At 59.0% G+C, this 16644-nt stretch overlaps 2 protein-coding genes across 5 annotated transcripts; one reads left to right on the plus strand and one right to left on the minus strand.

Annotated features, from left to right (window-relative positions):
- Positions 1-2916: 2916 nt before the first annotated feature.
- On the minus strand, positions 2917-8470 carry LOC135185612 (oocyte zinc finger protein XlCOF26-like). Its single transcript, XM_064162473.1, has 3 exons — positions 6185-8470; positions 5755-5881; positions 2917-4876 (listed from the first exon to the last, which is right to left on the minus strand). Exons 1-3 carry the CDS (start codon positions 6191-6193, stop codon positions 3909-3911), a joined length of 1104 nt encoding a protein of 367 aa, XP_064018543.1. The 5' UTR covers positions 6194-8470; the 3' UTR covers positions 2917-3908.
- Positions 8471-8724: 254 nt separating this feature from the next.
- On the plus strand, positions 8725-16209 carry LOC135185611 (zinc finger protein 630-like). 4 transcript variants are annotated; one of them, XM_064162472.1, is made up of 8 exons: positions 8725-8985; positions 9689-9815; positions 10465-10578; positions 10775-10879; positions 15355-15423; positions 15577-15668; positions 15769-15843; positions 15957-16209. In XM_064162472.1, exons 1-5 carry the CDS (start codon positions 8968-8970, stop codon positions 15420-15422), a joined length of 432 nt encoding a protein of 143 aa, XP_064018542.1. In that variant the 5' UTR covers positions 8725-8967; the 3' UTR covers position 15423; positions 15577-15668; positions 15769-15843; positions 15957-16209. The 4 variants fall into 4 exon arrangements, with proteins under 4 accessions (XP_064018542.1, XP_064018541.1, XP_064018539.1 ...); XM_064162471.1 differs by lacking the exons at positions 15355-15423; positions 15577-15668; positions 15769-15843; positions 15957-16209 and adding an exon at positions 10985-11155; XM_064162469.1 differs by lacking the exons at positions 15355-15423; positions 15577-15668; positions 15769-15843; positions 15957-16209 and adding an exon at positions 11128-12624 and having other exon boundaries at positions 8729-8985.
- The last annotated feature ends 435 nt before the right edge of the window (positions 16210-16644 follow it).

Genomic DNA, 16644 nt, shown 5'->3' on the forward strand with positions numbered 1-16644 from the left:
CCTGGGGACCCTGAAGACATCCAGTGCTCACAAGCCGTGTGGCAGAAAGTTGTCCAGAGTGCACCACCATCGTATGCCAGCAAGTTGGCAGCGCTGGTTTTAGGAGGAGAAGCCAACAAGGCACCAACTGTGCGTGAGGTGGCCACCCAGCTCCGACAACTCGAGGAGCGTCTCTCCTCACCCCTGCAGACCCTTGTCTCTGCTGTGGAGAGCCTGCCAGATGTCCCAGAGCTTCAGCGGGAGCTGAGGGCAAAGGTGGCCCAGTGGTATGCTACGATTCACATCTCCAATGCCATCCTCTCCATCCCCTTGGCACCCGAGTGCCGGCCCCAGTTTGCTTTCACGTGGGAGGGGGTCCAGTACACATGGAACCGACTGCCTCCGGGGTGGAAACACAGCCCTGCCATCTGCCATAGCGTGGTAAAGGATCTGCTGGAGAAGAGTGGAGCTCCGGAACACCTGCTCTACGTGGATGACATCATTGTGTGGGGCGACACAGCAGATGAGGTCTTTGAGAGAGGGAATAAGATCCTTGACATCCTTCTGGAATCTGGTTTCGCCGTAAGCCGAAGCGGTGTCAAGGGACCCAGACAGCAGATCACCTTCTTAGGAGTGAGGTTGCGAGGTGGACGCCGGCTGATCCCCAGGGACGTGGTCAACAAAATCAGGGCCATGTCCCCACCAACCAGCGAGGAGGAGATGCAAGAGTTCTTGGATGTGGCAGGCTCCTGGCAAATGCATATCCCAAATTACAGCCATATTGTGGCCCCTCTCTGCCAGGTGACTTCAAGAAGGAACATTTTCAGGTGGGGCCCTGCACAGCAACAAGCCTTTGAGCAAATCAAGCAGGAGATCACTCATGCCATGGCCCTCGGGCCGGTCCGGGCGGGACAAGATGTTACAAATGTGCTCTACACTGCAGCTGGGGAGAAGGGTCCTACCTGGAGCCTCTGGCAGAAGGTACCTCGAGAGGCTCAGGGTCAGCCCCTGGGCTTCTGGAGCCGGGGATATCAAGGGTCCGAGTCCTGCTACACTCTCTTTGAAAAGGAGATACTGGCAGCGTATGAAGGCATCCAGGCTGCCACAGAGGTGGTTGGTCCCGAAGCCCAGCTCCTCCTGGCACCACAAATGCCACTCTTGTACCAGATGTTCCAAGGCAAGGTCCCCTCCACACATTATGCCACCGATGCCACATGGAGTACATGGATCTCGTTCTTCACTCAGCAGGCTCAAGCAGGGAACCCACGGATTCTGGAGGTGATCCTGGAGCAGCCAGAGGGCAACAATTTTGGAATGCCACCAGAGGAGGTGGTGACACACACCGAGGAGACCATACTGGATAATGAACTACCAGACGATGAGAGTGATGAGGATTGGGTCCTTCAACCGCTGGGGCCCAGGGTCAGCAAAGGCCACCTGGTTAGTCAGCACTAGAGGATCTGCCAACAGATCTAGCTCTGCTCAACCAAATCTCCACATACCACAGACAGCAACAATGTCCCTGTAAGGGCAGATGAGAGAGCTGCTGGGGAACATTGTGGGCTGTTCTTGCCTCAGGTGAAACTGAATCTGTCCACGGGATGGCTTCTCCTTAGGGGTCTGAGCACACGTGGTGTGGAGCAAGGGGTGGACACTCTCTAGGGTTTGGTCAAGGTAGAGTTAATTTTCCTTCTTGCTGGCTTCATCAGGGCTGTGCCTTGGATTCAGGATGAGAACACTGATAACACTCTGATGGTTTGGGTTGTTGCTGGATATCAAGGACGTTCCCAGCTCCCCCCATCCAGCTGCTGGGCAGGTGCTCCCAGAGCCAGCAGGGAGTGAGAGGCCCAAATTGGCTGGTGGAACCTTCCACCTCACACCATGTCACATCATGCTGGGAGGGCAGACAAGAGGGGCTGGGGGCTGTGACTCTGCTGGGATTACTGCTTTGGGATCTGCTATGTTCCAGGATCTTCCCTATTTTGGGGTCTGCTCTGTTCTGAAATGTGGCTTCAGGACCTGCTCTGCTCTGGGATCACAGCTCCAGGTTCTCTGATTTAGGGTCTGCTGTGCTCTGGAATTGTGGCTTTAGGACCTGCTGTGTTCTGGGATCACAACTCCAGGTTCTTCTCTAGTTTGGGGATCTGTTGTGCTCTGGAATTGTGGCTTTAGGACCTGAGTAAGCTGGGGTTGTTTGGTCTGGAGGAGGCTCAGGGGGAAATTTATTGCTATCTACAACTACCTGAAAGGAGGCTGTGGCCAGGTGGGGGTTGGTCTCTTCTCCCAGAAACCAGTGACAGGAGGGGAGAATCTCTAGCTGTGCCAGGGGAAGTTTAGGCTGGATGTTAGGAAGAAATTCTTGGCTGAAAGAGTGATTTGCATTGGAATGGCCTGCCCAGGGAGGTGGTCGAGTCACTGTCCCTGGAAGTGTTTAAAAAGAGCCTGGATGTGGCACTTGGTGCCATGGTTTAGTTGATTAGGTGGTGTTGGGTGATAGGTTGGACTTGATGATCTCAAAGGTCTTTTCTAGCCTGATTAATTTTGTGTGTAATAAAGCTCCACTCTGGGATCACAGCTCCAGGTTCTTCTCTAGTTTGGGGTCTGCTGTGCTCTGGAATTGTGGCTTTAGGATCTGCTCTGCTCCAAGACCACAGCTTCAGGACCTTCTGTTTCGGGATCTGCTGTGGAATTGTGGCTTCAGAACCTGCTCTGCTCCAGAATCACTCACCGGGCTGCAGTTGGTGAAGGGTGAGCAACTGCACCACACCTCACATGCTTGTATATTCACCATTATTGTTTCATTGTATTTCAGCTATCAAACTGTTTCTATCTCGGCCCACGAGTCTCCTCACCTCCACTCCTGCCATTCTTTAATCAACAAGAGAAAGTTTGATCAGCAAACAACCCCAAAGACATGGCGAAGGACAAAACTTGCAGTATGTTTCTCATGAGTGAACTTTACTCGTTAACCACATCTGTGTAGTACTAAAACACACATCTCGAGCTAAGAAGCTCTTTGTCCCCAAGACCAACCCTCTCAGAGCAGGCACAGCACGGCCCATGGTGCCTTTAGATGAAGATGAACATTCCAATGGAATGTGCTTAGATAGCAAATAGAAAGGTTTATGTATCCTGGTTAATATGAATACCCTACCTGGCTGTAACCAGTTGTGCCAGCTTCCTGGCACCTTTTTTGTGCACCACTGGAGTAAAAGGTTCTCCTTCCCTTCTGCTCTCCCACAGTGAGGCCACAGGCTCAGTTCCCAGCTTCCCAGTTTAAGAGAGAAAATGAACTACAAGACTACAAGAGAGAGTCCAGTGGGTGCTGTAAAGCTGCTGAGGGGCCTAGAGCATCTCTGTGAGGAGGAAAGGCTGAGAGTCCTGCGGCTGTAGAGCCTGCAGCAGACCCAGAAGGGACTCGTAAGGAGCAAAAGGGTGGGGCCAGACCTTGTCAGTGGTACCCAGAAACAGGACAAGGGGCAATGGGCAGAAACTAGAACTAAGAAGGTTCCACCCAAGTAGAAGAAACTTCTTTGGTGTGAGGGAGCTGAAGCCCTGGAGCAGGCTGTCCAGAGGTTGTGAACCTGCTCCAGTACTTCAACGTCCATCTTGGCATATGGAGCCCAAAACTGACCCCAGGATTCAAGGTGTGGCCTTGCCAGTGCCCAGTCCAATGTGACAATCCCTGCCCCCGGTCCTGCTGCTTCACTGGTGCTGATCCAAGCCAGGCTGTTGGTGGCCACCTTGGCAGCCGGTATCTCCAGAAAAACACTCTAAGAAGGAGCATCCAAAGCTTTATTGGAGCCCACACAGACACAGTCTTTCCCTTACAGACTCTGCAGGCCAAGCCTCAGGACAGCAGCACCAGCAAAATCATCTCCCGTGGTGGGGCAAAACAATGCCACTGCCATGCTCCAGAGCAGCAACAGCTACTCCTGGCAGGCACCGTTCACAGGAGTCCCTCCAGCACTGTCCCTGTGCACCTGGAGGTGCAGCTGCAGGTCGCCTTTGGACCTGAAACCCAGGCGACACTGGCCACAGCCAAAGGTCTTGTATCGCCGGTGGAGCTTCTTGTGGGTGATGAGGTTGGCCTTGTTGGCGAAGGCCTTGCTGCAGAGCGGGCAGGCGAAGGGCCGCTCCCCCGTGTGCACCCGCTGGTGGCCCAGCAGGTTGACTCTGCGGCTGAAGCTGCGGCCGCAGTCGGGGCAGCGGTGCGAGCGCTCGGGCGCGTGGCTGCGCTGGTGGATGAGCAGGCTCTCCTTCCAGCTGAAGCCGCGCCCGCAGCGCCGGCACACGAAGGGCTGCTCCTCGGTGGGGCAGGGATGGCTCACTCTGGCTTCATCCTCAAAGTGATTTGCACAGCGAGGATACTGTTGGATGGTGCCACTGGCGTGTTCTTTGAGGTGCGTCAGCAGGTCCCGCTTGTGGAGGAAGCGGTCGCTGCAGAGCGGGCAGCAGTAGTTGCCCTCGTTGCCGTGGCTCGCCCGGTGCCGCAGCAGGTCGCCTTTCAGGCAGAAGGTCCTGCTACACTCGCTGCAGGTGTGCCGGAACCAACCCCGGACCTTCTTGTGCGTCAGGAGGTTTTGGCGGTACCGGAAAGCTTTGCCGCATGTGCTGCACTGGTAGGAGAGTGACAGGTGCGAAGACTCGTCCTGGTGTGCCCTCAGACTGGCCTCATCCTCAAAGTTCTTCCCACAAATGCCGCAGATGAGCAGACTCCTGCTCTCCGCCACGGGCTGCTCCCCCCAGAGGTTTCCACTCCAGGTCCTCAGCTCGGCATTGCACCAAAGTGTGTGGTACGAGTCCTCAGCCACCACGGCTGGCAATGCACCCAGTGCCCAGCGTCCTCTGTCAGCATCCTCAGACAAGTCTTTGCCACCTGTCCAGCCCCAGGAAACTGTCAGGAACAGAGATGTGGCCATGATGAGGGGTGCCCCAGCACAGGAGGTGACCTACCATAGTCCCCATGCCACCATCCCTTCACCCACCAGAACCTCCCCTTGCCCCTGCAATGCCCATGGGACAACTGGGCTGGGGGCAAGGATAAGATGGGACACCCAAAACACCCCAGTGATGATGGCAGATGGGACCCCAGCCACTTCATGCCAGGCTTGGGGATTTCTATTTCTAATTTACTGAACCAGCATCAGTTGCCCAGCCCAGTGTCCCTGTGGTCACTCACAGGTGCCAGAGACGTCAGGAGCATCACTGTCCCCCTTGCCAGGGTAGCGACCCCACTGTGAGTCTCCTCTCCAAGCTCCATTTTGTGGATGAGCTTGAACTGGGTGCTTGTGCAGGAGAAAGACACCACAGCATCCCCAAGCCACCCCATTGTCATCACTGTGCCCAAGGGGATGTCAGGGTCAAGAAGCTGCCATGTCCAGGACCCTTGGGAGCTTTTGGTGCCAACTGCAGTGGTAGCAGAGAACAGTGGCACACCAGGGTGGGGAGCAGCAGGCTTTGAGGGGGGTACCTGGAGCTGTTATTCTTCATGCACCGGAGATGGCCTTGGAAAGGCTGGGGAGGGCAGCGAGCACCCCGTAGCCCTGCTCTGCACAGAGAGACAGCAAGTTGGGCTTGGGTTGTGGACCCACAGCCGAGCCTCCAGACGCCCAGATGAGCCTCCAAACGAGCCTCTAGACCCTTGGCCCAACCTTTGCACCCCTGGCTGACCCTCCTGACCCCCGGCAGGACCTCTGAACCAGCCTCTGGCCACACTCCCAGCCCAACGAGGATGCCAGCTCCATGCTGGGCTCTCCAGGGTCACATCCTTACCCAGGCTAGCGACCAGGTCATAGTTGTCCATCATCACCTCCTGGTAGAGCTCCCTCTGCCAAGCCTCCAGCTCCACCCACTCCTCGGGGGAGAAATAAATGGCCACGTCCTCGAACATCACCGCGGCCTGAAAACAGAGCGGGGCTGGTGGGGGGACCTGGGGACCCTGGGCGAGGTGGGACACCGCTTCCCCCAGTGGCTGCAGTGGCTCCCGGAGTGTCCCCGGAATACCGGCCCCGGCAGGCCTCACCGTGAGCCGAGGATCTGGGCGGTACCCGGGGACGGGAACAGAGGGACGATGCCTGGGACCCTGCACGTTCACCATGATTGCACACACCCCCCCCCACCACCCTCCTGCTCGGCACCCCCCGCGCCCTCCCGCCGCGCCGCCCCGCCCCGCCCCGCTCCGGGGGTGCCCACTCGCTCTCACTCGCTGCATGTCCGCCGGGGCTAGCGGCGGAGCCGAGGCAAGAAAGGTCCAGCAAGCAGAGCCGCTTTGGCGCCAGCGGAAGGCCCTCAAAAGCACGGCTGGGGGCGGGATGGAAGCCGAGGGGAGGGATCGCGGCGGAAGCGGAGGGAACGCAGCTGCGGGAGGGATCGCGGCGGAAGCGGAGGGAACGCAGCTGCGGGAGGGATCGCGGCGGGCAGCGGCATCACGGCGCGGTGCGGGCCCGGCACCGGGTCCGGGGAGTATCCGCTACCGGCAGCATCACGCTCGCGGCACCGGGAATCCCAGGGAGCACCCAGCCCCGGTACAGGGAATGAAGGGAAGCATTAGCGCCGGGCACCGAGCATAGCGCACATGAGGAGTACCAGCCAGGAGTAAGGGTAGGCATCCAGGCGCCAGGGACCACGGAGAGCATCAGCCCCAGGTGTTGCTCACCCTCGGGATGAGTTCTCGCAGCTCATGCGAAATAGAAGCCAAGAGCGTGATGGAGCTCTGGGGACGAGGACGGGTCAGGACAGGGCAGCTGCCTTTGGCGCATCAGGGCAGGAATGTGGAGCTGCAGTCCGTGGCAACTGGCACTGCCCCGTGGGAATGTAGGAGCTACCCCAGGTGATGGAGCGGGGCCAGAGAAGGCCACAAAGATGATCTAAGGGCTCCAGGCTGAGGGAGAGAGAAGGCTCCAGGGAGACCTTCTGGTGGCCCTTCGGTGTTTGAAGGGACAGACAGAAAGCTGGGGACAGACCTCTAGCAGGGCCTGCTGTGACAGGACAAGGCGTGGTGGTTCCAGAATAATAAAGGGAGGTTCAGGCTGAAGACGTGGGAGAATTTTTTGATGCTGAGCGTGGTGAGGCTGTGTCCCAGGTTGCCCATAGCGGTGAGACCCCTGGGGCCATTGCAGGTCAGGTTGTTCGGGGCTCTGAGGATCCGGTTCCAATCGCAGATACCCCTGCTGACTGCAGGGGGCTGGACTGGGCGAGCTTTAAATGTCCCTCCCAACTATTCCCTGGTGACTCTGCCTGCTGACCTCTCGCCTGCCCGGCGCCGCCGCAGTGCCCGTTCCACACGCAGAACGCCGCGGGGAGCCAACTGCGCTTCACGGGTGCCCGGGAGGTGTTCCCGGTGTATCCAGACACCACGAGATGGGGAACCGGGCGCGACGAAGCGAGTCACACTGGATGAGGGGGGGGTGGGATTCTGCCCGGAACTGAAGTTCCACTCGGCGTTTCCGTGAGGGGCAGAAAAACAGAGCTCGGCCCCGGGTATGTCAGCCGGAGGCGGCTCCGGGAAACGGCGGCGCCTGGCAGGCCCTTTCGGCCGCTCCCGGCGCTCCGCGGCTGGCTGCTGGGGCGGCCGTGCCCGGCGAGGCGCTGCAGAGCAGCCGGGTGCAGGCAGCGCGGGAGGGCGAAACAGCTCTGGCGCGGCCACTGTCAGAGAATGGCGGAACGGTTTGAGCTGGAGGCTCTCGCCGAAGGGGCAGCTGAGCTCCCCGGCGCCGCTTCTGTCTCGGAGGAGTGAACATTCTTTTCAGGTGCAGGCAGGCACGCAGGGGGTCACTGCCCACACGGGCGCCCGAGCCAGCATCTTGCAGAGAGCACAGATCCCCGAATGTCCGGGCAGGGGTTCACACACTCAGCAGCCCTCTGGAGTTCATGCCCAGCCATGCACATGTCTCTTGCACATGCACGTTCCCAGCCTCCGGTGAACTTCAGGGTCCTCGGTAACAATCTCCCTGACTTCCTTCTCCTGTGATGTTCTGCATCACTCTTTGCTCGCTGACCCTGGGGTCCACACGCGATGCCCTGGTCCGGACACACTCCAGCTCCTCAGCGCCTCGAGGTCCTTCTTGGGGCCCAAAACTGAACCCGGGATTTGAGGGGTGGTTTTACCAGTGCCCAACCCAGGGAGACAATCCCAGTCCTGGTCCTGCTGGCCACATTTGTGCCGACCCAGGCCAGGATGCTGGTGGCCTTCTTGGGCACACACCGCGTCATCTCCAGCTGCTGTGTCAGACCCCCCAGACCCTTCGCCCCTGGGCAGTTTGCAGCAGCTCTGCCCCTCGCCTGGTGTGACCCGGCGGAAAGGTCCAGCGCTCGGTCTGGTTGAGCCGCATCCCCCTGGCCTCACCAGAGGCACTCCTGCAGCAGGTCCCTCCTGCACGCAGCCCAGCGCCATCCGCACGCTGCGAGAGATCCCCATCAGCAGCCAACCGACGCCACTGTGGCACCGCTCGGCCGCTCCCGCCGCCGAGACCCGCTCCCGGAGCAGCCCTGCGGGCACCCCACGGCAATGCCCCCCCAGTAATGCCCCCCGCGGCAATGCCACCCCAGCAATGCCCCCCACGGCAATGCCCCCCCAGCAATGCCCCCCGCGGCAATGCCCCCCCAGGCCGGGGGCGGCGCCGCCGGTGACACGTGACCGGGGGGCGGTGCCCGCGAGGCGGCGCCGGAAGGGGCGGAGCTGTCGCGCACCCAACCCTGGGGGAGGCGGGGCCAGAGCCGGAAGTGGCCTTGTGGGGGCGGAAGTGAGACTTGCGCGGGAACTGCGCGGCCCTTCGCGCACGGGGGGTCACGTGGTCTACTTCCGGTTCGGTGTGCGGGGCCGGGGGCGCCGAGGAGGCGACGCTGCGAGGCTCCATGCGGCGGCCTGGCCTTGCGTGGAACCTCCGAGGAGCGCAGTGACGCCCAGCAACGCAAAAAGACCCTGTAGTGTCAAGTGATGACCCCGGAGTGGAGCAGGGATCCCGTGTCAGGACCTCCCCATCTGCCATGGCAGGGCAGACACAGGTAGGAGCCAGGCCCTCAGCCCTCCTTGACACCAGGCCCCTCAGTATCTGACTCTGGACAGACCCCTCCTGCCCTTGCGCTTCGCTGGCGCCTTCACTCAATAACTGCCATCGTGGCTCACTGACTTCCTCCTCCTGCTTCTGATTCTCCTTCTCCATGACATTATCTCCCCCAGTCCCACCACTACATTGCTCTCAACAGCCTTTCTATGCTGTTGTCCCCTACTCCATCACATTGTGCCTCTCCAGTACCCCTATTTCCTCCATCAGACTTCACGGATTCCCACTCCCCCATGACACTGACCCCTACCCTGATACTGTTCTTCACCCTTCACTGTCATCCTGCTCTTTACTCCAGCCCCATGGCAGAGCAGAGCTTGAGCCACTTACTCCCTTCCTGGTGGTAGTCCCTCCCTTAGGGCCTTGATGAGATGGAGCCATGCAGGGCCATCGGGGACTATCCCAAGAACAGTCCCCAGCTCAGGCAGCATCTCACTCTGATGTCACTCTCTGAACATCCAGAAGTACTCCCCCTGAGGGTGCTTGGCTTCCAGCACTGCTGTTGATGCTCTAAATCTTACCCTGTTGGAACTGTCCTCACATCTGGATATATGACCTAGATAATAAATCCCATCTAAGACCCTTCTTCCCCATGGCTGAGGTTCTTAGCATGGGTGACAGAGGCTGCAATTGCTGTGTGGCAGGTCCCGGTGACCTTTGAGGACGTGGCTGTCTACCTGAGCCGTGCCGAGTGGGAGGCCATCACCGAGGAGCAGCAGGAGCTCTACTACAGCGTCATGCTGGACGTCTATGAGCTCCTGACATCCCTGGGTAAAGAGGATTGACTCCTAGTCCTGGGTGTCAGCTGGGGGGATGTGGCTGGAGCTGAGGGTGGGATCCCACCATGTTTAACTCCATCAGAACCTTGTACTGCTGTGAGATGCCCATCAACTTGTTTTGAACTATGGCTGCAGGGTTGAGATAATGGGTCCCAGTCCTAGGATTTGTTAGTGTTGGGAAGGTGAAGGTATTTGAATTGTAGAATTGGAGAACTGTTTGGGGTGAAAAAGACTTTTGGGATGATGTAGTCCAACCATTAACCCAGCACTGCCAGGCCACCGCTAAACCATGTTCCTTGGCACCATGTCTCCATGGCTTTGAAGTGGTAGAAGATCCAGGGCTGGATCTTCTACCACTGCTCTGAGCAGCCTAGAACCAGTCTTGACAACCCTCAAGGGGTAGAAATATTTCCTCATGTTCAAACTAAACCCACCCTGTGGCAACTTGAGTCCATTTCCTCTCGTCTTGTTGTTATTTCCTTGATAAAAACACCAACCCCCACCTCACTGCAACCTGCTCAGGCTCCTCTGGTCCTGGTGAAGAGCAGCATGGATGTCACAGAGAAGATCATTATTTTCTTACATTAACATTTTGTTCCTACACTGTATCAGAATAACAAGTTCTGCTTTCCATCCTTCAGGTCACACTGGCCCCAAACCTGACATTTTATACCGGCTGGAGCACAGGGAAGAGCCTTGGGTCTTCACATCCCAGAGCCACATGAAGTGGAACAGACCCGATAGCCCCCCTCCTGGTGAGTAGGACCAATCTAACCCATGTAAGACCAATTACCTCAACATCAGGGAGTGGTGGCACCTTCCAAAAGCTGTTAAAAACTCCTCTCTGCATGAGGAGTGGTGTTCTAGGCTTCCTCTCCTCCAGTCCCATGGCTGCAGTGCATAAGAGCTTCTGCAGACAGGAAGGCTGATGTCCCTTTGGTTTCTGTGCAGGACATGATAGTGTCTTGAGCTGCCTGGAGGAGCCTCCCTCAGGCTGGGGGCCTGGTACTGACAGACACCATACACCAGAGGACATGGCTTGGACCTCCTGCAAAAGTAAGTCCTGGTTTCCCCCTTTCTCACCATCAGGCTCTGGAGCAATGTCCCTGTTGCCAGCTGCTCCCAGTCATTACTGCCTGGACTTCTTCCATCTGTGCACAGGTAGAGCCTGGCTCTCCTGCCCATCAGTATGGAACTCAGATGACCCCTGCATTAGGGAGAATGGGTTTTACTGGTTGTGAGCATCTGCCCCATTTCTTCAGTGTTGCTCCTCTTTCCCTGTCCCATCCCAACATCCTGGCCAGGAGGAAGACAAATTCTTCCCACTGTCTTGGCAGGAGGACGGTGTGTGCCATGGCGTCTCCACTTGAGTCGGCTGCTGAGGAAATTTAAGAGTCTTGAAGGTGGGGGAAAATTGCCAGAAGAGGTGGCTGGAACAGGAGTGGAGAGCCCAGACCAGGCATCCAAGGCCTTATCACTTTCGAATGAAGCAGCAGCAGAGGTCGTGTCAGATGTAACCCAAAGCAGAACATTCCCACTCCATCCAGAGGTGGAACAGCAGAACAAAGAGGGAGATCCTCAGGACCATTTGCCTAGCAGCTCCGCAGAGAGCTGTCAGAACACTCAGGGCACCATGACAGAAGTTACATTTTTCCAGGGAAACAGTGAACTGTCTCTTGAGGAGATGGAGTCCATTTTTGAGGATCACTGTTACTCCCTGGGGAGCAAGATGAAGCTCTTGCCCTGCACCCTGCAAGAACACAGCTACTGCAAGAACAAGCTGAGCAATGCCTGCAGACCTGGGGACCGTGGATACTGTCACGTGACACAGATTTGTTATCCAGGCAGGGTTGATAAAATTGTTACTTGTCCCAGTAAGGCTCAGGCCAAGCTTAACAAGCTGGCAAGGCGATGCTGCCGAGTCCGACAGATCACCAGGAAAGGCAGATGGGTGCCATGGCTCTGCCAGCCTTGTGCCAGCGCCAAGTGTCCCTTACGTAAGGCTTCCACTGCCACCAGCTGTTTCCGACTCATCATCCCTTCTGCTGAAGCCAAAAGCAACCCTCTAGAGGGACCATTTAGGATGTATTGTCCTCCCAAACAGCTGGAGGCTGTGTGTCCCCAGCCTCAGCACTGGAGTGAGTCCAAAGCAGTGACTTCAGAAGCCCTTTCTACCCCTGTGGTGGCTTTTGAACTTCCATCTTCCAACATGGCTGTGGATGTGTCCACAACAAAGTGCCGAAGGTACAGCCAATCCTCAAGGAAGGACATGGATTTGCCAGCTCCAATTCCCTGTCAGCGTGAGATGTGTATAAAACGGTGCAGAAGGTCAACCACGTGTTGGGCTCTGAGTGCCAGAACTTTGGGTGCAATGGCTGCTTGCAGCCCAAGGACGTCAGGGTTATCAAAGTGCAGATAGACAACTGAGTGGCAGCAACGTGTCTGTCCATCCAGGTGAACGGTCAGGACAATCCCTGTCACAAAAGCAGGTGTTTGGAGAGCTGAAACCTTGCGAAACTCTCATGCAGGTGGACTGGAATCACAGAATGCTGGTTTGGAAGGCACTTCCAAGATGATCTGATCCAGATTTTCTTGGAAAGTGGTGTCCAGCTGGGCATGTGGTGCCTGCTGGGAAAAAAGGGCATTTGCCTTTCCCTGCAGCCTCAGTCAAAGGAAGAATCAGTGTGGAGAAAGCTCTGGAAAAGGGAGGTGAAGGACTAGCAGGGATGTGGAGCAGGAAGATGGTTGTTTTCTAGCCAGGCTGGCCCTGATTACTGCTCATTAAACTGCTTTATTATTTACATTGTCACAATCTCTGCTTTGTCCACCCCACAAAACCAGGAGCTGCTGTTTGCCAGGTGGGGATGGGACAGGGCAAGACCCACCAGCGCTCTAAGACACTACTGGAAAAAAGGCACTGTTCAGCAGATCTGTTCCTGCACTGATGCTCACCACCAGCGTTCAAGGGAGTCCACTAACCCAGCACTGCCAGGTCACCACTAAATCACAGCCCTCAGCACCGCATCTTCAGTTTTCAAGCCCCTCCAGGGGTGGGGGCTCCACTACTACCCTGGGCAACCTGGGCCAGGCCTTGACAACCCTTAAGGGGAAGAAATTGTTCATGATGTTTAAATTAACCTCCCCTGGGGCAACTCGAGACCATTTCCTCTTGTCCCGTTGCTTGTTCCTTGAGGCTTTGCCACTCACGATCTGGCAGGAGCGCAGGAACGGAGAGCCAGATGCCACCTTTGCCTGGTTGGCCCCACCCAGGCAGAGCTCTGGCCTTGTTCAGTGCCAGTGAAACGTTGGTGATTGCTCAGGGGTTGGCAAGGAAACCAGGAGCGTGACCCCGGAGGCTGCAAGCGCCTCCTGGGTGTTCCACGGGAGCGGGTGAGCATGGGAGTGTGGCCAGAACAGGCTATGGGTGACCCCTGGGGACAGGGACGTCTGTGGCCCCGGCTCCGGGTCCCCGTCGGTGCAGTCCTAGCAGCCACAAGGCCTGTCCCTCCCCGAGCCGGGGGGATCACTTCGCTCCGCCACGCCTAGGACGGCAGAGCGCTGCGGAAGTGACGCGGAGCGCTGCGGAAGTGACGCGGAGCGCTGCGCCAGTCGCGGCCGCCCGTGCGCGGGGCGCTGGGACCACCGCGCGACTTCCGGGCCCGGGGACGCGCGGCCCCGCGGGAGCGCGCACCGGCTGCCGCACGCGGGGACGCGCCCCCTCCGCCGCGGCTGCCGTGGGGACGCGGGACGCGGTCTCCTGCTCCCAGTGGGGCCGGGTCACTGCTCCCGTTAGCCCCCTGGCGTTCCCCCTGGCCGCCCCCCGTCCGAGCCGGTCTGTGGGCTGCGCCGGGACGGAGCAGGCTGGGTCCAGAGCAATGCCCAGCCGGGAGTGCGCCGGGCGCGGCAGGGGCTGCGGTGGGCGCTGCTGCTCCGGGTTGCGCTGCCAGAGCCCTCTCGAGAGTCAGCCAAAGCCGAGCAGCGACCGTGCAGCCCTGGCCGGGCCAACGGGACGAGGCTCAGCCAGCCAACGGCCGGGTGCCGCACCTGGGGCACACCAGCCCGGTGCATGACCCAGGCTGGGGGCTGGCGGTCCGCAAAGTGCCCATTGGGAAATCATTTGGGGCGTTGGTGACAGCAGCTGGAGACGAATCAGTGTGTGTCCAGGTGGCCAAGAAGGCCACCAGCGTCCTGGCTTGTACTGGCAGTGGCGCGGCCAGCAGGAGCAGGGCAGGGATTGTCCCCATGTACTGGGCACTGTTGAGGCCATGCCGTGAATCCTGGGCTCATTTCTGGGCCCCTCACTCTGTACAGGACACTGAGGGACTGCAGCATGTCTGGAGAAGTTTGTTCCAGTGCTTTTTCCAGCACAGCCCTTGCAGCAGCAGGAGGAGCTCTGCTCCATCTCTTGTCCAAAGGTAATGGCTCTGCCTGCCCCTCCCCTGCACCTCTGACACCACTGAAGTCTCTCCTGTGTGTCCTGTGGCATCAGCGTGTTCTGATCGACCGCAGCCAGCAGCCAGACGCTGAGCTGGACACTGACCTCAGGGGCCAAGGTCCAGGCCGGAGCGCAGACGGTGGCAGCCTGAGCCAGGCAGTCGTGCCCCGGCACAGCACCATGAGGCTGTGGCTGCTCTGCAGCTTTGCTGCCGTTGCAGCCATCGTGGCTGTGGCTGGAGCCAACCATGGTGACTCAAAGAAGGGGACACGAGGGAGAGAGGTTGGTCATGTGCAGGATGTGGGTTAAGACTTGGTGGGGGTGGCCGGGAGAAGAGGGACAGGAGGGAAAGCGTCATGGGGAGAGAGGAAGGGAAATCACCCCCGGCATAGCATGACACAATGTGGCTCAGCATGGCACAACTCTGCCACTGCCAGCAGCAGATTTTGTCCAGAGGGGCATTAGTACCATCCTGCAACAAGCCCCCAGGATGGGGACAAACTAAATGTTGAGGATGCAGCTTTTCCACCACCCTCTGGGTGCCAATGACGCTGAGGATGGTTTTGGCACAGCCAAACCTGACACCATGGTGTGGCCCACACTCCGTGGATGTCCCAGAGGCCACCTGCTCTGTCAGGGCCCTTCTTGCATAACCAGCAAGCATTTCATCAGGGCTGGTGAGGGGGGACAAGGACAAGGGTGGGCATCATGGTGGACACAGGTGGTCCTGACAGCGCTGGAGGGAACAGAGGCTGTGGCACAGAATGGTGGCTTCACTACACTGATGGAAAGATGCATAAGGGACTGGGATGCGGAAGGAGGGTGGGAATGCATCAAAGCACAGCCCAAACCATGGCCAGGGATGGAGGCTGGGCTGTGCAGAGCTGGGGAGGGTCTGGCCACTACCAGGCACCATGACAATCCTGTCCCCATGCATAGTGGCAAAGGGGACTTGCCAGAAAGTTTTTCCTTGGCTTCCTGCTGGCACTTCCCTGCCTGTGCTCCTACCACCCAGACCAGACTTGGGAGTGCCCACACAAGTGCCAAGCACAGCAGTGGGCTCTGTCAGAGCTGGTAACGTCCCTTTCCTCCACAGGGGCTGAGCATGGGGGGAAGGCAGCGCCCCCACCGCCCGTGCTCTGGATGCTTCTCCGTCCTGAGTGAGGTGAGCAGGCAGCACCAGGCTGCAGCCATGCTGCACCAGCGAGGGGGGCCTGGGGAAGCAGTGTGTGGGGACAGGAGGAAATATGGTGCCACCAGCTCCTCAGTGTCACTCTGATGGCACTGGCCACTCCAGCACCCTTGTCTCTCGCTGCAGGAGTCGCAGTCGATGCCCTGGCACGGTGGTGAGGACAGTGAGGGGCAGCTGGGCAGCCGGGTGCCCATGGAGCCAGCAGCACGGGCTGAAAGGTCTGAAGGAGCCACAATGTGCTATGCGGTGCTGGGTGCCAGCCTCAGAGCTGGCAGGGGTGGGAGGGTCACCATACTAACCTCCTGCTTGATCCCGCAGGACACAGGCAGGAGGGAGGATGAAGAACCGACATGAACCACAAGACACCCTGGTAGCATCCCGTAGCCGTGACAGGTAGCGGCAGACCCCGCTGGGGTCACTGTTCATCTGGTGGCAGCAGCCAGAGCCGGGGTCAGGGACCTCAGCCATGGTGGGGACACCCCAGCAGCTCGCGCTGTGTCTTGCAGGAGGTGGTGAGCACCCGGGCAGCGTGGCAAGCAGTGGTGCCAGGAGAGAGCTGGGGACATGAACACCCCTAGGCTGTGCCGTGGGGCTTGGCTGCTCCCTCCCAGTTCTGAGGCAGCTGGGGCGGTCTGCAGGACGCAAGGTCAGCCCCACCGCAACCCCCACGCACCCCCAAACTTCCTGTAGTGGTAGCTGCCCCCATGCTTTAAGAAGCCACCAAATAAAGCCAGCAAGATGGAACCGTTACAGACCGTACTGGGCACTGCTGGTCTGTACTCGGCTTCAGGAGTCCTGATTGTGGGGTCAACAGGGAACGGAGGCTCCAGACATCCCTTGCAGACCGTATTGGGCGCTACGGGTCTGTGCTGGGCTCCTGTCATCCTTTACACACCGTACCGTGCTCCCGCGTCTCGGTGCTCTCCCGGAGCCAGTCGGCGAAGCGCAGCGTGCCTCAGCTGCACAGGCCCGGTGTCCACGGCCGGACAGCGGGCGCCGGGGCTAGAGGACGCGGAGGCGCCGGGGATTGGCGCCGGGGGTTGGCGCCGGGGGTTGACACGGGGCCGTAAAGACGGGCCCGGTGGCGCAGGGGGCGGTCAGGGGCAGCCAGCCGATGGGGTCCAGAGCCGGCAGTACCGGGAGGTCAGGAGCAGTCAGTTTGGTCCAGGGTCAGTGACTCCAGAGGACCAGCGG

This window comes from Pogoniulus pusillus, chromosome 23 (genome assembly GCF_015220805.1).
Source record: "Pogoniulus pusillus isolate bPogPus1 chromosome 23, bPogPus1.pri, whole genome shotgun sequence".
Classification (NCBI taxonomy): domain Eukaryota; kingdom Metazoa; phylum Chordata; class Aves; order Piciformes; family Lybiidae; genus Pogoniulus; species Pogoniulus pusillus.